This window comes from Ictalurus punctatus, chromosome 21 (genome assembly GCF_001660625.3).
Source record: "Ictalurus punctatus breed USDA103 chromosome 21, Coco_2.0, whole genome shotgun sequence".
In the NCBI taxonomy this organism is placed as follows: Eukaryota; Metazoa; Chordata; class Actinopteri; order Siluriformes; family Ictaluridae; genus Ictalurus; species Ictalurus punctatus.
The window spans coordinates 10,210,198-10,236,485 of record NC_030436.2 but is presented as its reverse complement, the minus strand read 5'-3'; the positions used below and the strand labels follow the sequence as shown (position 1 = coordinate 10,236,485).

The following is a 26,288-nucleotide window of genomic DNA, read 5'->3' as shown; positions in this document are numbered from 1 at the left end:
TAGGTTGACGTGACGGTGGCAGAACTTCATCAGCCGTGTCATCCGGCCAACTCTGACGCCTCAGAAGGTCAGCAACGGACGACGAGAGGAAGTTTCATATTCTTAACGAGAACTAAGGAGCTGCGTGAGAACTCATATAACTGTATTACGCAGATTTTACACCTTCAGCGCTAAATTAACCCTTAAAGAGTTTCGGTGAAATCTCCCAACGCCCTGAGTGCTTTGGAGCTCGAGCACTCCCCGGAAGTTATAACATAATGCAGATTTAATGTGTACTCTAGAAGATCCAAGCTTGTATTTAAAAAGGGTTCTTTCAGGGTGTGTCGGATCATTAAAGGTTCTACTTTCTGATATGGAAACCTGTACATAATATTTAGAGATGGCACAGATCCAAAACAGTATCAGTATCGGGTCGATACCAGAACAAAACAGTGGCCTGGACATTGGATCCAGGAACAAATGGCAAAGATTGAACTCAAATTCGGAAAATTTTATTTTATTATATTTGTGCTTTATACTTTACTATACTGTATTATCAGATATTTATGCAATGTTTACAATATCAGAATGGTACTGTGGTATCAGAAAACAAAAGGCGAAAAAGAATAAGTGGGGATTTTTTTCCTTTTTGATACTGATCCTGAAACTTTAGCATTAGCTGTTACAGATATCCATCTAATATTGTTTTCTTTAGATGTTACTAAGCTTCATAATGTATTTTTTTAAACTAAAACACTTGCATCCATCCGTCCATTTTCTGTAGCGCGTATCATACACAGGGTCGCGAGGAGCCTGAAGTGTCTACCAGGGAGTACACCCTGGACAGGGTGCCAAGCCATCGCAGGGCACAATCTCACACACAATTTTTTAAAATGCCGATCGGCCTGCAGCATGTCTCTGGACTGGGGGAGGAAACCGGTGTACCCTGAGGAAACCCCAAAGCACGAGGAGAACACGCAAGCTCTGCACAAACAGGACAGAGGTGAGATTCCACCCCTAACCCCGGAGGGGCGAGGCAAATGTGCCAACCACTTACACAGTAAATATAATCAAATCAATCCAAACAAAATGATAGAAATAAAAAAAAAAACAGTCAAGTCTCTTTATATGTAAATGTTTCAAATGATAAAAATGCATTTCTTTTCCAAATCCCATTTCAGTCTTCACCATTTGTTACAGGATCTGATATCTGAGACGTTTTCTCCGATATCCAATACAACTTTTTTATATATATATTTGCTGGAAGGCTCATTGTGTCCTCTCGAGTTTAAACAGAAATAATGTCTGTCCTAATTAAAGTTCTAGTTATTGTACTAAATCCACCTCATTCGTTCTTCAATTATCCGCTTTCTCCTGGTCAACTTATCCTGGGAATACTGGCTGAACACACCCTGGATGTCTCAGCACCTACAATCCTTTAAACTTCTTTCTTTAATTCCAAACTTTGTGGTTTTATAAATATATTTACTCTAGACTAGAAGCTGAACATCCATCCATAAGTAGAATAACTGGGTGTACTCTACACTGCGTCCCTGTACTGCTGGATCACTTCGAGTCTGTCAGTTGTCACTTTTAAATACACGACCCTGGCCAAAAGGTTTAAATGATTCACAACCTTTGGCTGCTTTAATATCTGCAGACTGGAGCTGTAAACAGGAATTTATGTCCTGTCAATGTAGCAGGCATCAAACAGGAGGAATAAATAGCAGCTTGGCAGTTCATACACACACACACACACACACACACACACACACACCCCTCTGTGTTACTGCACATGTGTGACTCATTCACGTCACAACCTGCACAACAATGTAGTTAAACTTTTTTGGTTTTATTTTTTGGACTAACACTTTCTTGTACCTGTGTATCAACAAAGAAAAAAAAAGTTATTTCAATATTTTCCACACTATGTATGAAGTGTGTGTTTGCGACAGTGACAGCTGTGACAGTGGCATGGGCCAGTTAAAGTGAGTTTAGAGTTTATGTAAAGGAATGAGTGTTGTTTGAGTGTGCCAATATTTTCTCCCTTGACACACTGTTTAACCCGCAAACTCCGACGCAGCTTGGTGTAATTTCCCTAATGACCAGCAGGTGGCGCGCATGCGCAGATTTTGTGTGTGTGCGCGCGCGCGTGTGTGTGTGTGTGTGTGTGTGTTATTACACTCCTGTCCGTTGCATTTGGTAACAAAAACGCATATGCTTCTGCCTCTCTGCTGCTGTAACGTTTTATCCTCAGACTTTTTCATCAGGACTGTATGAATATCACCTGTTTATCAGGTGTGTAGGAGAGTGTGTGGTGTGTACAGTATTTCTGAGAGGATTTGTGCACAGAGATCAGAAATCACGACTTTTAGAGGAGAAAGAAGAAATAAAACGACATCCTTGGAGCGACTGGAGAAGGTGAAAAACTTTTCTTAAACATTTAAAACTCCTTATTGTCACTTGTGTTTAAGAAGGAGAACTAATTAATCGGTACACATTACTTAATTTAATTACTAATGTGTTAGTTTTAGATTGGTAGTCCAAAAATCAATATTGAATATTGGATTCAATAGAAATAATTGTTGTTTCTATTGACGTATGTATGTATGTATTTATTTATTTATTTTGTATTAACCTATAGTAGAATGGCTTTATTATCTATCCTGATTTTATCCTAATACAGAACCAACACAGGTTTGATTAAGGGTCCATAGTGGAGCCTAATTAGGCAATTCGATCTTATTTAATAATGTGAAAATGTTCTTATCTTCATTAGATTTTGCATGCTGTTTTCTTTATGTGCTGCGCCATGGAGGTGTGAGTGATCACGAATGCTGCCATGACACAGATTGGGATTGACAAATCTCACCTGCCGCACGTCTACGACCGTGAGCATCTCAGTGTTTTGGATGTTTTTTCTCTCTCTCTCATTAAATTGTGCTGATGTTTATTCATCATCAAACACTACAGTGACTGCACACTGGATTATGGTTGATTTAACATTCACTTTAATACGTAGTAATGTGAAATGAGTGTGTGTGTGTGTGTGTGTGTGTGTGTGTGTGTGTGAGAGAGAGAGAGACGCCTGGCTTCAGTATTGGAGTGAAGTGTAGAAGAGGAGGGGGTGAAGGCAGATAAAGCTTCAAGAATGTCCGCACTTTCCCTCTAATTACTTTGGACGAGCGTACTTTCAGTGAACATCCTCACAGTCAGTTGAGAATTTGAAGAGATTTCTTTTTTGTGTGAACGATGGTGTGGTTTCCTCAACGGTACCTTTTTAATATGTATCTTTCACCAGGAAACGTGGATATGAAAAGCACCTTTAAAAATGTTTTGAGGCACATAGCCTAAATAGACCTCAAGGTTTTCTCTCTTTAAAAAAAAAAAAAAAAAAAAAAAAAGCTTTAAACGCACCTTTCTAGGTGAAGGATGCGAATTAAAGGTATAAAAGATGTACAGAGATACCGAATGGTACCGTTTAGTACCTTTTTATTTGAGAGTGTACTCTCATGGTCGGTTACGTGTAGAATATAGCGTGGAAAAAAGTTTATATGATTTCAGTTCTCCAAAACAGACAAACATGTAACAAACCGAGAAACCAAACACTGGACCTACATGTACACCGAGCTGCCTTTTAGGATCTGTGTGTGTGTGTGTGTGTAGCACGCCCTCCTCTTCTCAGTCATTATATTTATATAATCTCTTCTACTTCACTCCCTCTCAGTGCCAAATATAGACCGTGCTAGAGAAAGGAGAAGGACTGTGCTAAAGGAAAAGTGCATGCATGACCATTTTCTAAACAGAGGCCTCAGTCTGTCTCTCTGTCTCTCTCTCTCTCTGTCTCTCTCTCTCTCTGTCTCTCTGTGTCTTTCCTTCTCTCTCTCTCTCTCTCTCTCTCTCTCTCTCTCTCTCTCTCTCTCTGCCCCCGTCATTCCCTTCCTCCCTCACTTCACTGGCCTTCTTGTGTCTCACTTTAAGCACTACCATCTGCACACCCTCAGGTCATCTGGTGAAATCCCGCAAACGAAACCGAGATGAAATCGGGTCAAATAGCAAAACAGCTCCACCCACACCGACCCCCTGCCCGCGTCCCGCTCGCCTCTTTCAGCTTAAAGCGTTGTTAAATCAAATTTCTGAACACAGAACTGTTATTTATGGTTGTGTAGGGAAAATTGATCAGAGTTAAAAGTCCATCTTTTGGTTCCCCCCACTCACATTCAGAGTTAGTCACGACACCTTTATTTATAAATCACATTTAAAAGACAGCAAGTGCCGTACACAATCTTTAGCTAAATCCAAACAGAATATAAATAACATGAAATAAAAGGATAAAATGAAAACATTAAAACATTAAAAGGGAAATACAATCATAAAAGGACAAAACCACAGATAAAGTAATCACTAAATAATCAAATGAATAATGGAGTAATATGTAAGGAATAAAGCACGCTGTGACGTGTTGTTCTAGGAAAATAATCAATGACAGTAGGGCTGGGTGATATATCGATATAATATCGATATCGTGATAAATGATCACGCGATACACTTTTCTGAGATATCGTTGGTATGGTGATGTATTTTTTTTACGTTTTTATATTTAAAAAATTTAAATGGTACAAAATGGATGCAATTGACGTAATTCTTCTTCTTTTTTTAATCTTCTTTGTCTTTGTTGGCAATAAATAAAGTATCATCAAATTTAGTTTTTTTTTTATTATTTTACTATTATTTTGCAGACAGGTTGTTTCAGAAATTGTTGTAGAAATCTCCTCAAGTACTGTGATTATGATATTTTTGTCATATTGCCCAGCCCTAAATGACAGGATGGTGTGCTGAAGCAGAGTTACTGCTACCACTACAAAGTTGCTTATTTTCCAATTACAGCATGCCCCAAAGTGTTTAATGCCTCTTACACTGCACCAATTTTTGCCAACAATTTTTCTACAATCTTTTAGTTATTAATTATGAACGTCACGTCGTACTTTCTATCCATTTATTATTATGGTAAATGTTGTGGGACATCCACGAATCAAGTTAGTTCCTGTTACTTACGCACTTACGGTATAGCAGCTATAAACCTCTGTTCCCTCATCCGCCTCTCATTTATCTCTCTCTCTTTCCCGCGAAGTTAATTAGACAAAAAAACTTTCCAAGAAACTGCAAAGCTCTGTCCTGAAAATATCGGAAAACTTGAAGTTACTGTATTGAAGCTTTACTTCTGACACTGGAGACTCCTTCCATAAATGCTAAATAAACGTCTCCTTACAGAAAAAGTCACCATAAGAACGATCTTTGTTCTTTGTTAAATAAGGACAAATCCGTTTATTATTAGTCTTATATAAACCTGCGCTACTGTCAGAGCTGCAAGCGGTTTGCGAAAAGGTGTGTTGTTCCAAATCTCAGTCCTCGTTTAAGATTTTCCCGACACAGGAAGTGCCACTACCCACAGGAAGTCCCAGTTCTTAATCCCAATGTAATTACGGCTGTGTCAGACGTGTTTGAAACAAGCCTCTGTCCTCAGGACGGCCGTGTCAACTTTTCCGTCTGAGCTCATAGAGCATGCAGTTGGAGAGCGGGCTTGAGGGCAGAGTGGCTAGAACTTTCCGTCTCCATTGCTATTGCTCCTGTGCCTAGTAATCTATGTTTTCAAGAGAACTTCAGAGCATTCATTGGTTTTATATTTGACATCTGGTTGTTTTTTTTTTTTTTTTTTTTACTGTTATATACTGTGTTCTTGTGTTTAAATGAAGGAAAGTTAATCTGCATTGTTCAGTGTGTTAGTTTATTGTTATTTATTGCAAGGCTTTCATCATCAGTCACCATTGCATTGTGCTTCCATTTAATTGGAGCATATTTGACTGGGTCAGATACACGCGCGCGCACGCACGCACGCGCGCACACACACACACACGCGCGCGCACACACACACAAATGCACCTTTATTAACTGCCTGTACTGCCTTACTAACCCACTTGGCCAGTTTTCCTGTTATGGCTGTCATGATGAGATACACAGAGAGAGAGAGAGTGAGAGAGAGAGAGAGAGAGAGAGAAAGAGGTATCATATGACTCCTACTCCATCTTATGAACCATTTTTCCTGCACACACTCATTGCGTCTCCTTTGTGTCTGGCTTCGTTTCTCTCACAGTGTGCCAGTGTTTCTCGGCGCTGGAAGACGGAGCTCTGGCTCACAGACTTCAGGAGCAGGAGAGTGAGTAAACACACTCCATCACACTCATCCTCGTCAAATCAGTGACGTAAGAGCAGAGTGACACAGACGACCGTAAAGCTCGAAAGGGATGACGGGACGTTCTGACACGTTCTTCTTTCCCCCTCCCCACGTCTCAGTCGAGCAGTTCTACAGCTCCAACATGCAGAAGAACCAGGCGGTGCAGAATGACGTGCGCTTGGCTCGAAGGCTGCAGGACGAGGAGGAGGAGAGAGACCGTCTCACACACCAGCTCCATCAGCTGTAAGACTGTGTGTGTGTGTGTGTGTGTGTGGAAATTAAGACAGAAAGCAGTACTGTGTTGTAGTTAAGCTTGCAGTGTGTAAGATATATATATATATATATATATATATATATATATATATATATATATATATATTTTATATCGCAAAACAAGCTCTGTTATTGGAGAAATATTCTAATAATCATTTCACTAGCAAAATTGTTCACCGTCATAAGCCGTCTCTGATACGCCACATCATCAATAGCAAACCTTGTAAAAAACTCCGATGGTAGCAAGTTAGCCACCTAACCATAGCTAATTAATAAAACACCCAGATAACAAAGTACTTTGAGATCAGGTAACAGACAAGATAACCACACTGTAAGCGTCCAAGCATGAGAGTTTTCTCTACGCTGATTTTTCTCTAGCAAGCAAACTCGCACCACAGCTGTCACATTAAAGGTGCAGTCAGTGAGCATTTTTCAGTCCAGATCTGACAAGAAATGCTTGTGCCACGTGTAGAATAGTTCGACTACTGTGACTTTCGTTTGTGTGTTTCGGAATGCTCAATGCTGTTTTGGATTAAAGGTGCGGTCACTGATTTTAAGCAACAAAAAAAAAGTGTAATATTCTGGTAGGTGTCGATAAATAATAAAAAATGTTTAACAGTAGCACCCCAGCTTCTGTAAACAAGTGAAAAAACAAATGATGTCACATCTAACCAATCAGGACAAGGAAAAGTTCAAGCTTTTCGAGTTAAGCTCTAAGGTAATGTTAAAGGTGCAGTCAGTCATTTTAGCGGATGCTACCTAAAACAAATTTTCAATGGTCCCTCCAATGGTCCTTCCACGCCACTGAAACTCTACGCTAGAATGCTAGCAAGCAAGATCGTAAGAACGTACAATACAGTGTTAAAGTTCATGGAAATGGATCTTTGGGGGTGTGGCTTTGGAGACAGCACTGATGGGAATGGCAGTGTTAGGAAGCTAAAATTACTGAATGCACCTTTAACTATATTTTCTTCCTGATTACTGATAACTGTCTGAGCGTTTGTGGAAGGTTTTCCACTGAACTGTGAACGAACTGAGCTGGCGTTTCCGTCTCTGTGGCTCGTTTGCAGGGAGGAGCAGGACTGCGAGTACGCGAGGGTGATTCAGGAAGAACTGCGGCGATGTGACGAAGAAGCTCAGAAGAGGGAGAAAGAGGATGAGGTACTATTCATATGGCTGTGTGTGAAAACAAAAAAAAACACGCAGTGTGTGTTTTGTCATGGCTCTGAACGCATGGTCTCACACAGCACTCACCGTCCAACAGCCTAGAGTCTCTCACTTTTAAGCTCATTACCGAGCACTTGGACAGCATGGGCGCTTGTACCCGAATTCGTGGACGAGAAAGGAAAATCGGAGCCACAGAATGAGGCCCCTGTTTTCACGAGAAGGGTCTCTCAGTTAGCAGAACACTTCACGATAGCCTCAAGTGCTCCTTTATTTCTTCGCTCCTTCAGCCAGTCCTTCTCTTCTGAATCTCAGGCTTTAAAAATGCCCGCTTTGTTGTTGACGAACTTGAACAGGCACCGTCGGCTTCATAACCGTCTCCACAGCAACACCTGAGGTTTTACTTTCAGCACCAGGTCATCACAGAGGCTTGGTTAGATGCAAATGGTGAGGCCAGAAAAGTTTGCACACGTTCAAGGAATAGTTTGGCTAAAAAAATCAAATGTACACAACTTTAGATCTTAAGTTATTCATGATTGAATTTTGCCTCTATGTTTTTTTTAACAACGATAATGTAGCTTAACAATCCAAGATCCATCCATCCATTTTCTATAGCGCTTATCCTACTGAGTTGCAGGGATCCTGGAGCCTATCCCAGGTTGCATGGGGTACAAGGTGGGGTACACCCTGGACGGGATGCCAGTCCATCACAGGGCACGAACTGAGATACTTAATTAAAAGTGGAACAAAAAAATATTCTTTTGTGATTAACACTTTTATTGATTCACAAGTTAACATAAATAGACAAACAACATATATAATGAATCAAACTATTTTAACATAAATCCTCACTATAACCCCTCCCCCTACCAACCTCCCACCCCACCCTTGTCCCACCACGAACACCCCCGTGGTCAATAGAATATAAACTCACATATCCAAATAAATAAATAAATAAATAAATACAAATACACACAATTAAAAAATAAATAAATACAATAATCAAGTATAATCATAGATTAAACCCTAAATTATACTCTCCACTGCCCCTCCTCGAGAGTCCCCCAAAAACGCCAAATAACTGCTCCATTTCTTCCTGAAGGAATTCCCAAACAAAAAAGTATTCTTAAAGTCCCTGTGAAGTGCCTTGAAACGCGCAGCATTATTCGATGTGTTGACGTAATTTTCACTGAAACAGGAAGTCAGGGTGGGATATATATTGTGTGGCTCCTCCCCCTTTTTAAATCGCCAATAGCGTTTAGCTTACCTCACAGCCTGGGCTAAGCCGTACTTGAGAGTTATTATCATGGATTTTTATAATGTTGGGGCAGGACACTTCAGATTCTAGAGAACTGATTTGATTGGAACTGAATCTTCCAGTGCAGAATGATGTCATCAAAATTGTTGATCCGTATCAGTGGTAGAGAGAGACTCTAAGTTTTTACGTCAAAATGTATAGCATGCAGCCCACTATACACACTAATTTAGTTTAAATTGTGATTTTTTTTTTGATTAACATGTTACATTCTAGGCTTCATTGGCAGATTAGCGAAACAAACTAACTGTACTAGCTATGTACGATGACCAAAGCAAGTAGAAAAACAGTCTCTACTTATCTCTAATTCTGCTTCCTTCCTAAATAAATTTTTCTTTGTAAAGTTTCTATACACCTTCAATAAGACGGTCATACCTGAGAGAATAAGATCAAACAGTAAATGGAAACTAATTGCAGGTAGGAACTAAAGTTGCGAGTAGGGAACTGAAGAAACCTCGCACAGGACGCACAACAGGATTGGTTCAAGGAATCATTTGATGACCATGCACAGTGTGTGCACTACACTAGAGTATATTATACAAGGGAAAGATGTGTGCGCTAAGAACACAAGCTCATTCAAGCTCAGTTGGAGTCATTGTCCCTACTTATAGTGGCCTCAACAGGACTTTAAAGAAAAAGGAAATAAATTACGGCTTTGGCTTATCACATTGCTTAGGTTTTAAGACCCAGATGTCGCTATGTCAACTATTTAAACAAGATGTCACTGTGTAAGTCAATGTGGTTGTTGACAAAGGGAGGCCTTGTTGTGTGTGTGTACGTGTGTATGTACGTGTGTGTGTACGTGTGTGTGTGTGTGTGTGTGTGTGTGTGTGTGTGTGTGTGTGTGTGTGCATGTGTGTGTGTGTGTAAGCAAGAGCCGACTCCTGTCTGAGAAAGAAAAGGTCTTTCAGAGCCTCCATTCACCACACGGATGTTTCAGTACAGAGCGAGAAAGACACACAGCATGAGCACCTGGCTTATTATTACACATGAAGTGCGTGTTTGTGTGTTGGGTGGGCCATCAAGATTCCCTGGGTGGGCTGTGAGGGGCCCTGCAATTCCTCTAACTGACTTCCAACTGTTTACGGATGAATCTTACCACGTTGGAGTGAACGCTTTGTTAGACGGTGTGAAATGTCTCACAGCGGTGCTAAAGAGCGTCAGAAAGCTTTATACAGTACAGTGCGGTAGATTGCAAAAGTTTGTACCCCTGTCATTTATTTATATATTTTTAAAATATGTATTTAATGATTCTTCATTTAATATCTTGTAGGCAAGACATACCACAAAATATTAACACAGACACAAACAAAAATGGGGGGCACACACACACACACACACACACACACACACAAACATACACAAAACTCCAGGTTTTGTATTTCTAAAGGATTTTTAACAGTATATCTCTAGGATTTTTGTCCGAATCTGTCTTGACTGACATGTGCCTGTCAGTGTATTTGAATGCACCTCATTAATGCGTAATGACCTCACACACAAGTTCAAACAGGATCAAATTGTTTACTCTGAGCTGTGGAGTTAGGTGTAAATGGGAAACTGGAAAACAAGCTGTCATACAAGCTGAAGAACAAAATACTGACCTTGAACAAATTTGGCGAAGCGGGTAAGAAGATATAAAGTGTTTGGGCAGACTATTTCAAACAGTGAGGACATGCCACACACAAAAAAGAGTAAAAATTCTAAACAAACAGCAGGAGTCTTGAAAAGGTCTTTGGAGGTGAGTAGAATAATTTATATCTCATTTATATCGGTTTTTATATAATCTTAACATACGGTTTTATACTTGTTACAGTAAAGGAACAAGGTAAATAAAAACAAAAACAATGAAACTAAATGTCTTGTTAGTTTGATCAATTTCAGTGTACAAACTTTTGCACGCATCTGTATATACTGTAGTACTACGACTAAGCCTTAGCATTTGTGATTTATTATTTTACAGGAATCCAAAATAATGCCCTTTGGACTTCATACACTAAAAACATTTGATGTTTTGTGATTTTTTATTTATTTATTTTTTTTAAAAGAAAAAAACCCAACTATTTTTAAAGTAATCATTAGCGCCCCCTGCAGGAGGTAAGTTGAACCAACCCCATCCGCCATTTTGAAATTATAAACGCTTCACAATATATATATATATATATATATATATATATATATATATATATATATATATATATATATATATATATATATATATATATATATATATAATAGCTGTTTGGTTTAAAAAAACAAACAAACAAACAAAAAAACAAAAACAAAAAACACACCCTCATCTGAGTAGTAACTACACTACTACTATATTTTGGTCTCAGCTCTACCTCCTTCAGAAATTTATGAGAAAGTTTCGTCTTACACCAACATGACTACTTGTTGCTTTGTGTTTAAAGTGTTAAAAGTTAAAAATCGTGATGTTTCCTCAAAAAGTAAATGTCTTATAAACCTCCAGTGAAATACAGCTTTCTTAGGATCATGATCTTTAAGCCAAACCTCCATTTATTATTTTTTTTTGTAACTAATCTTCAGATTAATAAAAATGAAAATAAAAATATTTTAATATTTATTTAGCATTAATACTTTGAATTGTATGCTTCAATAGAAGTGATGTTAATTATGTTACAATTATTATTTTAATCAAATTCATGCCGTATGTAAATTTTCAGCACGTTCACAGTAGGGATGGTCGATATAGACTTAAACTTATATCACGATATTTCATGGTAAATTTTGCGGTTACGATATAAATGGCAATATGAAAATAGTCAGGTTCAACACTATCTTTCTGACCACACCCTTCTGGATAAAAGGAGTTTGCTGTACGTTACTTGTTGACACTTTCTCGTTCTGGCTTTCTTCATATTCTGGTCTGTGTTTTTGCTTGAGGTGGTGGAACAAATTTGCTGTGTTTCCATGCATTGATGGTACGGGTTTTTGACACACTTTTCAAATCACTGACATTTGATTCACGTCTAATCTTCTGTATCCGAACCACTTCCATATTACTGAGGAAGCTCCTTGTTTGAGGATTAATTCTTCTTCTTTGTCTAGGATTGGAACTCCTTCCGCTTGTTCTCATTCTATGTGTGAGATGCCCATGTGTGAGATTGCGTAACACGTCATCAACTATGTCGTTAATACCATGTATATCATGGACCGGTATATCATGGTAGTTATATACTAGCTAATAGCACAACCGATTTACTGATTTAGTGATGCCTGCTAATTTTTTTTATCAAAGGCTGACTGAAATAAATATAAAATCACAATAACTCATCGTCATTTATAGCATTTGAAGTCGATCAATCGAAGTTCACATTATTATTATATTATATACGTAACTCAGGAGCGAAATGCATTTTCCGACGTTTCCGACTAACATTTTTCATGAGCACCACATTTCTTCTGTAAATGCTCCTTTTTAAGCTTTATAACTATAACTATATGCCTTATGTGATGGTTTACAGTGAAATGTTTACAAAAGTGGTTATGGTGTCCAACCATCCATCCATCCATTTTCTATACCCAATCACATACACATACACACACTTATTTATACACTTTGGACATGCCTGTCAGCCTACCGTGTATGTCTTTGGACTGGGGGAGGAAACCGGAGTACCCAGAGGAAACCCCTGCACACACAGGGGAGTGGTGGGAATTGAACCCCCAACCCTGGCGGCGTGCTAACCACTATGTATGTTTTTACAAAAAACTTTTCCACCACTGAATACAGTAAATCTAAAGGATAATGATGGAGGTGAAAAACATTTGACTTGATGATTGAGATTACAAAACGTGAAGATGAGGTACGGAAAGCAAATGTTGTTGTGCTACCCTCTGTTGGTGCAAAGTGTTTATTGCAATTAACTTTAAAAATATTCTCGAAACCAAATGTTTACGAAGTGGAGTTTGAGAACAATTCTGAAAAAAAGTATTCTGTCAGTGGAAAGCTCAGGAATAAAAATCCCCCCAAAACATCATTAAAAATATTTTTTAAATTGTTGAAAATTTTGAACAGTTATAGTGTTTTGTCCTGTGGTATTTGTATTTGTTCTGTGGTATTGTATTTGTTCTGTGGTGTTTATTTTATTTTATTTATTTATTGTACAGTTATAGGGATTTGAGCTTTAATTTCCCTCCTTTCAGCTCTTTTCTTTTGAAGTTTAATTCTGCTTTCCACAGAGGTGGTGCCTCTCAGTGCTCCCTTTTTTTTTACTGAGTATTTGATCTTATGTAACTGTGTGTGCAGTGGAATAAAATAGTTAACAGCATTTCAGTGTTTCTAAAGGCGGCGTCTCTGTATCACAGAGCAATAATACAGAGCTCCCATGATGTCACAGTTATAGAACCACAACAGAAACTAAGACACACACACGCGTGCGCAAACACACACACATGCGGCTGCAGTTACACTTATCATTATAGAAGTCGCCTTCAGAATCAAAACCTCAACAATGGCTAAGATGTTTCTCAGCCTGAGTGTGTGAGTGTGCGTGCGTGTGTGTGAGCATGTGTGTGGGGGGGGGTATGTGTGTGGGTTTATATTGAGCTGTACTTTCCTCTACTCAGTGCGTTTGTGATGTGTGTGGAAACTTCTCAGCCCACTCCCTCGGCCTTTACACTCAGCTGAAAACCAGACTGAGGGACAGGATCGGCTTCTAATGTGATTACACTGCAATCTACAGTGTCTCAAATGTCATTTTATACATGCAGATGCTGAATATGTAAGATTTCGTGGGCTAGTAAAATCACACACTGTTCCCAATTAAAATGTAAAATTCACAGTTTAAACCTTCTACTATTTTTTTGTTATTATTTTTATTTTAATTGAAAATGAATAAATAGAAGAAATCATAAAAATCACATTTAGTTTTTTTTATTTAGTTCTGCCCTGAATAAACTATTTCACATAACAGATGTTTACATATAATCCACAAGACACAATAATAACTTACAGAATTTACACAAATGAATCGGTTCAGAAGTTTACATACGCTCGATTATTAATACTGTGTGTCGTTACCTGGATGATCAGAGACATGATGTGTTTATGTTTTGTGATAGTGGTAGTGGGGGCTCATAAGATGGTTCACTTAAAATATGATCTATGATTCTGTCCATCGGTGTTATACCATGTAAGTTGTGAGTGTGGTCATGTTATAGCATGCAATTGTGTGTGTGTGTGTGTGTGTGTGTGTGTGTGTGTGTGTGTGTGTGTGTGTGATGGTAGGAGATGGCCAAGCGGCTGCAGGAGGAGGAAGAATTGAAGATTAGACATGGGAGAGCCGAGGCTGGTTACCATGAGGGCAGTGGAGACTCACCGCTCAGCCGGGGTAATCAAATCTCACTTCATACAAACAGTGGCATGATTATACATATATTCTGTTTCTCTCTCTCTCTCTCTCTCTCTCTCTCTCTCTCTCTCTCTCTCTCTCTCTTACCTTCTCCCTCTTGTTGTATTTTCTCTCATTCTCTCTCTCAGGGTTAGGGCTGTGGGAGCAGATGATGCGGGATGCTGAACTGGCTCGTAGACTGCAGGAGGAGGAAGACAAACAGCCTCACAAGAGGGTAGGTCATGTAGATCTCATACACACACACACACACACACACACACACACACACACACACACTGACAGCATGTCACCTTAATTATTCAGTTTACATACTCTCATGATCTCGGTTCCAGAGCACCGAAACTGAAGTGGACTTCCGTACGGTACAAGTGGCCCAAGATGAGGTGAGAGGATGCTTGGATGGATGGATGGATGGATAGATCGAAGGATTGAATTAAACTGGAAAAAGGAATGAAATAAAAATGGCCAGATGGAAGGATAAATGAATGGATGATGGCTAGATGGATGGAATTGATTAAACTGGATTGACTAATTGAAAGATGGATGAAAGATAAAAGCAGCTGGATGGATGGATGGATAGATTGAGGAAATCGGGGACAGATGAATGGAAATTTATAATTACTCTTGATTACAGAGTAAATAAATGAATGAAAGAATTCATGTATTTCAATTGGATGGTTAGATGAATGAAAAGATGGATTGAATCTATCTGGATAAAGGGATGAAATGGATGATTATAACATTGGATGTATGAATTTGATTTAATTAATTAATAGATACATGGGTGAAAGATGAAATGGATGGGTGGATGGAAAGATGAACTGCAACTATCATTATAGAAATGGGTGAAATTATAGAAATGGATGATAGATGGTTAGATGGATGAAAAGGTTGTATTTAATCGAAGAAGAACTGGATGGAAGAAAAATGCAGGTTGGATGGAAGGATGAATGAATGGATTATTATAAGGATGCATTGATGGATTTAATTAAACTGGATAAATGAGTAGATAAATGAATGGATCAGTCCAGTTGGATCAGTTGGATGGATGGACAAAATGATGAACCGAATTAAACTGGATGGAGAGATGAAAAAAAAATTGGATGGATAGATTAAATTAATACTGAATGAATGGGATTGAAGTAGAATGGGTGGGTGGATGGTTGGATGGATGGATCGATGCATCAATGGGAAGATAGTTTTCATTAAGATGGAACACACATTAAGATGAAATATTATTAAAGTGTCGAATATGATGATTAAAGTAGAACTCCTGACCCTCATCTCTTTCACTCTTTTTAGGAACTCGCTTGCTACATGCAGCGACAAGAGAAGAAGAGCAACAGGAGGTCACGTGACCTGCTTGCTGTGGAGAGGTCACATGATCCAAGATGCACAGGCAGAAAAGTAGGAATCTCTCCCAGCTCAACCTTCTGTTTGTTTATTCTGTTTATTCTGTTGTGTAAGTGCTTTAGTTAACACGCTTCATCGGTCTGTCATCATAAAACAACTTTTTACAGTTCTATCAATGCAGGCTGAAGAGTTAATGGATATTAAAATGATTTTTTGAGAGTTGGCCTGGATGTAAGCATCAACAGAAAGAAAGTCCTGTAGCTTTGTCCAAACAGGCAAATTTCAATCCTAAATAAAACTGAATAATGTTATTTTTCCATGTAATTCAGTAAGATAACTGATTTCCATAAGCCCTATACGTTTATATTCCATATTTTATGCCTACATTTATTGTTAAACATATAATAGATCATTGTAATCTGACAGTATTGTTTCCGGTGGATGCGTAGTGTTTTGTTTAAAGAAACCAATCAATTTATATACAAAGAAAATGTGATATCTGTATATTTGCATAAATGAATGTGTCCTTTGCACAAATAAATTTAAAGAACATGATGCGGGGAAAAAATTCATTACAAAACATTCCTTAGAAAAGAAAAAAAAAATCTTCTTTCAGGTAGAAGTGAAATGAAGTGGAGGACAGTTTCAGCATACATCTGAGACTGTTAGTGCAAAAATATGTGTGAAGTGTAAATCAGAACTGAGAGTTTATTGTGTCATGGAAAGTTTTGACTAATTTATAACAAAAAAAATTTTTTAAGCCAATGGAAAAAATTAACAAACATTAACATTTGGTTAGCAAATTTCAACAGGAAGTCATCTCATGTCGCCTTACTTTCTCGCTGATATTTGGAGATATATCGAGTTTTATTAGCAGTTCACTTATGAGTTTATAAACTGTACAGGTGCCGAGAGAGAGACTGAACTCTGAGGGCCTGCACTCACCTGTGGAAGAGGAGCAATCCCCGGATCAGTGCCCACTAATCCCCACATGCACTACTCTGTTAGTCTCACACACACACAGCTTGTGTTTATACCACGAACACATTCATCATTCTAAATCGTTTCTCTTTTTTTCACAGACACACACACCCCTTCCACAACATCGCAGAAGAACTGGACCCGACATTCACCAGCAGGAAACGGGAAAGCCGGATCTCGGCCAGCCCGCCGCCAGGTAATTCCTTTTTTAAAAATATTCTGGAAAAATCTTGACTATGTTCCTGTAAAAGACCAGATCAAGTGTCTGTTTCTGCAGGAATCTGCCTGGCTCCTCGCACACCGCACAGCGTTTTCTACGACTACCTTCCAGAACCTTCCGTCATCCCGCCGAGCAGACGCCACGCCGACAAAACAGGACGCCACAAACCCAAAGAGAAACGGGAAAGCTGTAAGCAGCAGTAAAGGGATAGGTGTTTCTTTAATTGTGCACTGTCTGATTGATAAATAAGGAACAAAACACAACAGTGTGGTGCGGCGATGATGATGATGATGATGATGATGAAGCATGGTTACTGTTACCAACCTAAAGTTGATTATTTTAATAGAACAGCACACCCTGAAGTGTTTTATTCCTCTTACACCACAGCAACTTGCCACCGATTACAAGTTTTCATTAATTAAATAATGACATTGTACATTTTGTCAGTTTATAGTTATGTTTAATGCCGTGGTGTTCGTTCCTGTCCTTGCTTATGTTACAGCAGTTATAAAGAGTCATTCCCTCACCTGCCTCTCTTTAATAATAACTGCAAAGCTGTTTTTCCTATGATTTTGCTCTGACTGTTACGAAGCACAGACACTGGAGACTCCTTCCATTTCTAGTCCATTTATGTTGAGCATCCATGCCTCTGAATATAGTCCCTGTAAAAGCTGCAGCTATACAATATTAATCCACTCTTCGCTGTGGTATAAAACACTACAATAGAGACCCAATAGTAGACCTATAGTACGTTAATAATAGACCTATAGTACGTTAAGTATCCAAAAATCTGAGTCCACTGCCAAGAACTCTGCTGTTATAGAGTATACAGCCAAAAGTATGTGGACACCTGAGTATTGAATCTCTCATTCCAAATCTGCAGGCATTAATATAGAATGGTTCTCCTCTTTGCTGTTATAACGTTCTCCACAATTTTGGGAAGGCTTTCCATCTTTACTCAGTGATAGGGCTGGGCGATAGGACAAAAATATCATATCACTGTACATGATGCATTTCATGAAGTATAATTTAGTTAACAAACAGTTAACTAAAACAGTAGGAAAATTATACATCAAAAAATTTGAGGGGTTTAACTGGTGATTATTATTACTTAAATTATAACAAAAACTAAGAAACAAGTAGCTTTTGGTAATATTACTGATTTTAGTAATAAGTCAAAATGCGATTGATTTAAAAGTTCCATCAGAATCCATAATTAATAGTTTGTCCATGGAGCCAGACTTCCACAGTATAACACACCCTTTTTCCATTTAACTTCACTATCAATTACCAGGAATTTCTATTTATTATTTATTTGTTTTGAAAGACGTAATTCATGCGTTAAATGCAGCAGTTCTGGATAAACAGGTTAGCAGTTATCAGTGTTTCGGACACTGATATAATCTGGTGTTGCAGATATGACCAGCCGTGTTTCAGTTTCACTGCTATGAAAATTGATGAATAAACAGAACTCACGTTAGTGCGTGCACAAAATTTTTAAATTGGTCCGACAAGCGTACCGACCCTTGCGGTACACCAGAGAGCAACTGTGGGGAAGGCATTTCAACGGGGTAGCAGGTGAGATGGAAAATACCAAAAAATAAATATTTAAATTACCGTTTATAAGTGTAAACTTTACATATTTTGCGTAGGAGCACTTGACACATGAGAGCATTCGGGACTTAAATGTGTTGATGTGATACAGCGTTCTCATTTTCTGTCATGGCAAATGGAGATTTTTTTTTTGTTAAGTCATGTGAAATGAAGTCTATCAGTGTGTATCAGCCTTAACTAGCATTAAATAATTAATATCACATCAGTTAACGCTACTAATTATTACGGATGTCACCGAAATATTTATGGGATGATTGTGAGTAAGGTTTTGTATTGTTTTTGATATTGGTTGAAATATCTTGGAAATATATATATTTTTTCAAATAAAACAGCATATTTGGACTTTGGCATATAGTACATTTATATGAAAGACTATTGATGTATTTGGGATTTTTTTTTCCTTGTTAAGTTATACAGCTACTTTCTTGGTGTATTTTGTGCAACCCATCCAATTTTTATTTTATTTTTTAATTCACTTGATGAGCCTGTACTGTACACTTAGTACTTAGAGATTAAACTTCACTTTTAGATCATGTAATAGGTGTAACAAAGTGCTGAATAAATGGTATTTTAAAGGACAATAATAACCTGTGACTGACGCAAGTCTCTGAATGAATCGATGAGGATGATGTTCAGCTATGTGTGTGCACCCTGTTTCTAATCACATGCCGGGGAATTCTTGTCACGTTGGATTGTTTAGGTGTCAAGCTGTGTCAGAATTGTCGATCTGCTTAGCTACAGCATCACTCCACCCACACACCCGCACACACACTTCACCTTGAATGTGGTCACACTGCTTCTGCTACTTCAACCCACAATTTGTGTATCATTTTATTCCTCTGTGGTAAATTTAGTCACAGTAGTGATGAGGCCCAATTTAAATCATAGACTTTAATACCTATAAATGTGCTGTAATAATAATAATAATAATAATAATAATAATAAAAATAAACTTTATTCATATAGCACATTTCATACATGCTTTACAATGGGTAAAAAACAAATAATGAAACAAAAGGTAGTCAAAAATAAAATAGTCCAACAATTCTAAAAATGAAATAAATTATAGCACTGACAGAAGGAAGAAAAATAATAATAATAACATAAATATCACATTGTAACTATACATTACAGCCTGGTTTTTTAGATACGATTAAAGAACCCTGTACCAGGCAGATTCAAAAATCTAATTCATAAAGCTTTGTAGAAAATTTGAAAAACTATTTGTTTTAGAAAGCACTATTTATGGAAAAAAAAAAAAGTAATGAGGAAATCTTGTTGTCACACGACCAGTTCAAAGGGCTTATCGTCCAAGAGCAGAGATGAATTACTGCCGCGTTCCTCCTGCGGAAAACAGAAACTGCACTGCTCAGGTTCAGGCACCAGCCTCCGCCCTGCTGAACACACACACACACACACACACACATTTAAAATATTAGTTTGTTTAGTAAGCTATACTATAAAAAGTCACCCACAATCTTTTGGGATTAATTCTCTTTGGGGGACAGTCACTTATCCCCCCCCCCCCCCCCCCCCATCCTTTCAGACACCATTGAAGCTGAAATTCGAACAGATTGTAAAAAGACTCGGTTACGCATACTGACTGTTTTTGTCACCTTTTTATGCTGACACACTAAAAGAAACACTAAATGACAGAAGCAGACACTGATGAATGGGAATCTTACACTGCATGACAGTATTCACTCAATCCCACACTAAACAGTGAGTCACACTAAACCACTGGGAATCTCTCACTAAAGATGGGAATCACGCACCAAACAACTAGGAATCACACTCTAATCAAGTGGGAATTACACCAAGCAACTAGTAATCTTTACCTAATCAACTGGTAATCTCTCACTAAAGATGGGTATCACACACCAAACAACTAGTAATCATATTCTAATTAACTGGGAATTACACAAGACAACAAGGAATCACACACTAATCAACCGGGAATTATACTAAATAACTGGGAATCTCTCACTAAAGATGGGAATCACACACTAAACAACTGGAAATCTTACACTAAACAATTTGGAATTATACTAAATAACTGGGACTTACACTAAACAACTGGGAATCACACACAACTTGGTAAAATTCACACCAAATGGCAAGAATCACACACTAAACCATGAGAATCCCTAAACACCCGAGAATCACACACTAAATGATTGGAGTCTTACAGTATATGACAGTGATTACACACTAAACAATGGGGAATCACACACACTTACTGGGAGTCTTAGACTACATGATAATCACACACTAAACCGTGGAACTCATGCATCAATCAATTGGTATCAGTCGAAAAATTCAGGAGAAATTAAATGATAGGATTCACACTCTAAATGGTGGAAATCATACAACAAATTATGGGAAGGGGCATGTTATAGAGTGGGTGGGGGAGATTTCATTTGTATATTCATTCGATTTGTTTAGTTTTTCTGGAAATGATGAGATGAATGTATTATTCAGCATTGAAACATTTTCTCTATGTTTATCTGTGTCTGACATCTTTTACTAAGTACAACATGGCAACCTTCAACAGCTGGAGTTTCCACAGGCATGGGTGGCATCTTCACTGCCTTCTCCTTTTTAAAATACATGACCATGCACAGCGGAATTGCTGCACTGATGATCAAGCAGGTACAAATGACAGCGATGACCAGCATCAGCCCCGGATCTGCACAAATTCACACAGAAACAAAAATCAGTCACAGACATATTATTATCCATAGCATAGTACTGAAATAGTACTGTGGTCTTTTGTGTACAGGAATCTTTGCTGTCAGTCACCTGATTTAACGTCTGGCCTTGGCGTGGTGGGTTTTAGATCAGCACAGACGATGTCAGTGACGGCCGTTCCCGCAGCCACAATCTGCTGATCCGGTGATGGGCAGCTGAGAAAGAAATCACAGATTGGGTCACACGAATGACAGACATGTCAAAGACACAGTGAAGCTCATGGTTGAGGCTCGTCGTACCTGCTGCTCCACTTAACGCAGTGATGATGGATCTGACTGTTGAATGTTCCTGCAGGGCAAGGCTGGCAACCTCCTGTCATAGAAACGTAGGTCATTATTGCTATAAAAAGCTTTCACAATGACATGTTTATTAGCAACACACACAGTGTTATTACATGTACCAGTGACATCATGCACAAGCCATTAACTTGCTTTTACATCTTATTTATTTACTTATGTATTTCCTTGTCTTAGTCAGGATTTAGACATAAATTGAGCATCGACGTGTTGTTCTCGAAAGAGTCTTTTAGAGCGAGTCTTTGAGCACTGGCTCGAATACGAGTCTATTTTTCCCTTTTTAGGCAATACTCTGGCAGTTTATTTTAATAAATCTAGAATTTTAGAAGTTTAAAAAGTTTCACAAAACAGCTTATAATATCTCTTGTTATATTTTGTTTGAGATTTAGAAAGAAAGAAAAAAGTCATTGGGATGTTTGGAAGCTGAAAAAGTCACTCTTATTGGTGAGCTAAGCCAAATAATCTGACTCACTGAGTTCTCAGGATTAGTAAATTAGCCTTTTCTAGATTCTTAACGAAGGTTTTTAGTAAATAGTAAACAACTTTGCTGGTGTGATTAGGTTTGGTGTTTAAGCAGAGGAAATTCACATACGTAAACTGAAACCCACTTGGTGACTTTAACCAGAGCTAAAGTCACCACTAGCTAGTTACAAAATTAGCTAACTCTCGATTCATTGCTAGCTGGCAAGGACACGAAATTTACACACTGTACGCTCGATTATTAATACTGTGTGTCGTTACCTGGATGATCAGAGACATGATGTGTTTATGGTTTGTGATAGCTGTTCACGAGTCCCTTGTTTGTCCTGAGCAGTTAAACTGCCCACTGTTCTTCAGAAAAATCCTCAGGTCCTGCACATTCTTTACTTTCCAGCATCTTCTACATATTTGAGCCCTTTCCAACAACGACTATATGATGTTGAGATCTGTCTTTTCACACTGAGGACGACTGAGGGACTCGTATACGACTATTACAAAAGGTGCAAACGTTCACTGATGCTCAAGAAGGCAACACAGGATACATTAAGAGCCACGGGAGTGTAAACTTTTGAACAGGATGATTGGTGTAAATTGTAATTATTTTGTTAAAGATCTTCTTTTTTTCATTTAGTACTGCCCTTCAGAAGTTACATAAGATATTGACATGTTTCCCAGAAGACTAAAAAGTAAAGAATGTGCAGGTCCTGGAGGATTTTTCCGAAGAACAGAGGGCGGTAACTGCTCAGGACAAACAAGGGACTCGTTAACAACTATCACCAAACATAAACACAGTCATGTCGTGATCATCCTTTCTTTCAATTTTTCCTCTTTCTTTGTTTCATTCTCTCACTATTTATCTGTCTTTCTTTCTTTCTTTCACACTTTCTTTCTTTCATGTTTTCATTTTTCTCTTCCCTTTCTTTTCTTTCTTTCTTTCTTTCTTTCATTCATTTACAGTTTCATTACTTTTCTTCTGTTTCTTTCTTCACACTTTCTTTCTTTCTTTCTTTCATTTACAGTTTCATTACTTTCCTTCTGTTTCTTTCACACTTTCTTTCTTTCTTTCTTTCACACTTTCTTTCTTTCTTTCTTTCACTTTCACTTCTCTCCTCTTTCTTTCATTCTTTATTTCTTTTTTCTTTCTTTCTTTCACACTTTTCCTTCATATTTTCATTTCTTTCTTTCACACTTTCTTTCTTTCTTTCTTTCACATTTTCATTTCTCTCCTTGTCTTTCTTTCTTTCACTTTTTCCTCTTTCCTTCTGTTTCTTGCTGTCTGTCTAACTCTCTTTCTCTGTCTGTCTGTCCGCATGCCCCTCTCTCTCTGTCTTTCTTTGTTTCTTTCTCTCACTATTTGTCTGCATTTCTTTCTTTCTTTCTTTCTTTCACAGTTTCATTACTTTCCTTCTGTTTCTTTCTTTCACTCTTTTTATATCTCTGTCTGTTTTTACTTTCACATTTTCATCTCTCTCTCTCTCTCTCTCTCTCTCTCTCTCTCTCTCTCTCTCTCTCTCTCTCTGTTTATTCCAGAAGCTTTATGAAGAGAGGTAAGTTACTTACTGTGCTCTGTAGGTTCTTCTCCTTCACCACACTCTTGGATGCAGAAGGAGCAGGATTGATCTCCACACCGAAATCCCTGAGCGCACTCACACACTGTATCAGTGCTGGCAGTGCAGAGCTGCTTCACTCTCAGTGGACCTGCAACACACCACATATTCCAGTATTCTAATCTTCATGGCCAGGAATTCCATATGTGTGTAATTGAAAGCATGGTGTGTGTGTGTGTGTGTGTGTGTGTAAGTGTGATGTGCATACTTATGCATTCGGTGCATCTTTTGCAGAAACTGGCAGTAAAGGTGTCAGTGTATGTTCCGTTTGTACACGGCTCACACAGCTGCTTCGTGTCTGAACCACAATCAAACACCAGGCGGTTTCCTGCAGCATAACAAAACTGCATCATCTACTGCTGAAGTGTTGTGTGCGCACGTATGTGTGTGCCCGCGTATGTATGTGTGTGCACGTGTGTGTGTGCACGTGTGTGTGTATGTGTGTGCGTGCGTGCGTTTGCTTAATCATGGTTGCTATTTTCACGCAGCACTTTTGTGCTACGTCATGTTGCATCACATAGTTTGCGCTCAGTAAGCTCTTTCTTTCTTGCTTGCTTTCTGTCTGTTTTTTTCTGTCTCCCTGTTTGCCTGCCTGCCTCTCTTTTGCGCTCTGTCCGTCTGTCTGTGTCTGTCTGTGTGTCTCTGTCTATCTGCCTCGCTCTTTGTCTCTGTCTATGTCTGTCTCTCTGTGTGTTTCTCTCTCTTCGTTTCTTTCTTTCCCCCTCTCTCTGTCTGTCTGTCTGCCTGGTTCTCTCTCTCTCTCTCTCTCTCTCTCTCTCTCTCGCTCTCTCTTTCTCTCCCCCCCCCTCTCTCTCTATCTGTGTCTCTGTCTCTCTTGCTCTTTTTTCTCAGTGTATCTCTCTTTCTCCCCCTCTCGCTTTCTTTCTTTTCTTATTATTTGACTTGGTGCTATAAAGGGGCTTTATGTGATGTCATTGTTGACAAGTTACAGATAGTATACATTTTAATCATATATATATATATATATATATATATATATATATATATATATATATATATATATATATATATATATATATATATATATATGTATGTATGTATGTATGTATGTATGTAGTATATTTTGTCCATGATTTTATTTTATTTATGAGAATTGATAACACATTGTAATTTTAAAAAGATAAAACAATTATTTTAAATGAAATGTCTTGAAAATTCGACTCTCTCTTTCTGATTTCTAAATATAAAAGCAACGGTGAAGTAGTGAAACAAAGCACAGGTAAAAATTCATTTGTATTCATTAAAATCACAGAATTATGACACAATAGTAAACTTAATGTGTGTGTGTGTGTGTGTGTGTGTGTGTGTGTGTGTGTATTAATTAAACATCAAGTTAGCATGAAATATTTTTTCAAAAGAGTTAAATCTAGTCTCTCTCTCTCTCTCTCTCACACACACACACACACATGTAAATGTAACACACACACACACACACACACACACACACACACACACACACACACACACACACACTGCTTGTATTTTGTAATTGTTTCGTGTCTATTTAGTCATTGTCACTTACCTTGCTTACATCTATTACAGCAAACTTTGTCAGCGGATGAGGAATCTATTCTCCAGTCATCACATCCCGGTTCCACCGTGTGTCCCAGAGACAGAGACAGCAGCAGCAACAGAGTCAGAATGAGCCACATCACTCAGGGTGTATAACACACACAGCACACACACAGCACACACAGACACGGTTAATGGTCAGAATAGTTTTGAGCTCTTTAGACAGTCTGAATAACTGCCAGTATTTCACTAACAGAGGGTGTAGAGTTGTCATGCGTGATGTCACTTCCCAAATGTCACAGCAATGCACCCACTACTGACACTCCCCCGTTCTTATTGCCCACGCACTCACACACACGTGTGTGCTAAAGTCCATTTATGAGTCAGTATTAAAATCTCCTGCTCTATGTGCACATGTGTGTGTGTGTATGTATGTGTGTGTGTGTGTGTGTGTGTGTGTGTGTGTGTGTGTGTGTGTGTGTGTGTGTGTGTGTGTGTGTGTGTTTCCCATAAACACAATTGGGCAATTCCTTAAAAAGGAGAACAGTAAATACACCACAGGGAAATTTTCAAGAAGGCCGAAGAAAATTACGTTGTTAAACCTGTTCTATGGTTCTTTCCTCTTAAGACAGTGTGGAGGAAGTTAACTAGAGAACTCTTAAGGGTTATATGTTGTCTGTAAAGCTCTTTTAGAGGCTAACAACCCTTAAAGAAGCCTTGGAGAACCCCCCTTTTTTAATATAAGAGACAGTTCAGCTTTTAATTTTAAATGGTTTCTATGTACTTGTAGGGAAGAAAAATGTTCAAGGCTTTCTCTGTTTGGTTAGAACACTACAACAGGTAAGAGTTTTTCTCCTTTAAAGTCAAACCCATTTAGATGGCTAGAGCTCTTAACTATCTAAATTATCCTGAGGAACCGTTTTTTTGTATTAAGGGTAAAAAAAAAAAAGAGGTATAAAATCATGTAGTGATTTGTAACCCCTGGTGTGTCGTGGTATTACACACGACTGTGAGGATTATATACAAGTTGTGTTTAGTAATGTTTTTTCACAAAAATATATAAAACCTGACTCCTTATTCGAGTCAGAAAGATTGAAGACTTGTTGATCGGATTC

The 26,288-nt window shown here is 38.3% G+C and overlaps 2 protein-coding genes across 8 annotated transcripts; one reads left to right on the top strand and one right to left on the bottom strand.

Moving 5' to 3' along the window:
- The first annotated feature begins 32 nt into the window (after nucleotides 1-32).
- ccdc50b (coiled-coil domain containing 50b) lies at nucleotides 33-19,109 on the top strand. 6 transcript variants are annotated; one of them, XM_047149423.2, is made up of 12 exons: nucleotides 33-2,400; nucleotides 2,798-2,870; nucleotides 6,131-6,193; nucleotides 6,331-6,454; nucleotides 7,555-7,645; nucleotides 14,215-14,317; nucleotides 14,467-14,552; nucleotides 14,671-14,721; nucleotides 15,641-15,745; nucleotides 16,597-16,694; nucleotides 16,774-16,868; nucleotides 16,935-19,109. In XM_047149423.2, the coding sequence occupies exons 2-12, from the start codon at nucleotides 2,822-2,824 to the stop codon at nucleotides 17,093-17,095; spliced, it is 1,026 nt and encodes a 341-aa protein (XP_047005379.1). In that variant the 5' UTR covers nucleotides 33-2,400; nucleotides 2,798-2,821; the 3' UTR covers nucleotides 17,096-19,109. The 6 variants fall into 6 exon arrangements, with proteins under 6 accessions (XP_047005379.1, XP_017305634.1, XP_017305636.1 ...); XM_017450145.3 differs by having other exon boundaries at nucleotides 2,759-2,870; XM_017450147.3 differs by having other exon boundaries at nucleotides 2,759-2,870; nucleotides 16,950-19,108.
- Nucleotides 19,110-19,442: 333 nt separating this feature from the next.
- tnfrsf9b (tumor necrosis factor receptor superfamily, member 9b) lies at nucleotides 19,443-25,604 on the bottom strand. 2 transcript variants are annotated; one of them, XM_017450154.3, is made up of 7 exons: nucleotides 25,184-25,604; nucleotides 23,849-23,968; nucleotides 23,594-23,731; nucleotides 21,497-21,569; nucleotides 21,309-21,412; nucleotides 21,052-21,195; nucleotides 19,443-19,900 (listed from the first exon to the last, which is right to left on the bottom strand). In XM_017450154.3, exons 1-7 carry the CDS (start codon nucleotides 25,311-25,313, stop codon nucleotides 19,788-19,790), a joined length of 822 nt encoding a protein of 273 aa, XP_017305643.1. In that variant the 5' UTR covers nucleotides 25,314-25,604; the 3' UTR covers nucleotides 19,443-19,787. The 2 variants fall into 2 exon arrangements, with proteins under 2 accessions (XP_017305643.1, XP_017305642.1); XM_017450153.3 differs by having other exon boundaries at nucleotides 19,443-19,903; nucleotides 25,184-25,602.
- Nucleotides 25,605-26,288: the final 684 nt, after the last annotated feature.

Excerpts from the sequence above, each read along its gene's own strand:
- ccdc50b (XM_047149423.2), top strand. The coding sequence starts at position 2,822 with ATGACACAGATTGGGATTGACAAATCTCACCTGCCGCACGTCTACGAC. Across the intron at positions 7,646-14,214 it reads AGAGGGAGAAAGAGGATGAG|GAGATGGCCAAGCGGCTGCA; the intron begins GTACTATTCATA and ends GTGTGATGGTAG. Across the intron at positions 14,318-14,466 it reads AGACTCACCGCTCAGCCGGG|GGTTAGGGCTGTGGGAGCAG; the intron begins GTAATCAAATCT and ends TCTCTCTCTCAG.
- tnfrsf9b (XM_017450153.3), bottom strand. The coding sequence starts at position 25,313 with ATGTGGCTCATTCTGACTCTGTTGCTGCTGCTGTCTCTGTCTCTGGGA. Across the intron at positions 23,732-23,848 it reads AAGATGCACCGAATGCATAA|GTCCACTGAGAGTGAAGCAG; the intron begins GTATGCACATCA and ends GGTGTGTTGCAG. Across the intron at positions 19,904-21,051 it reads GGAAACTCCAGCTGTTGAAG|CAGGGCGGAGGCTGGTGCCT; the intron begins GTTGCCATGTTG and ends GTGTGTGTTCAG.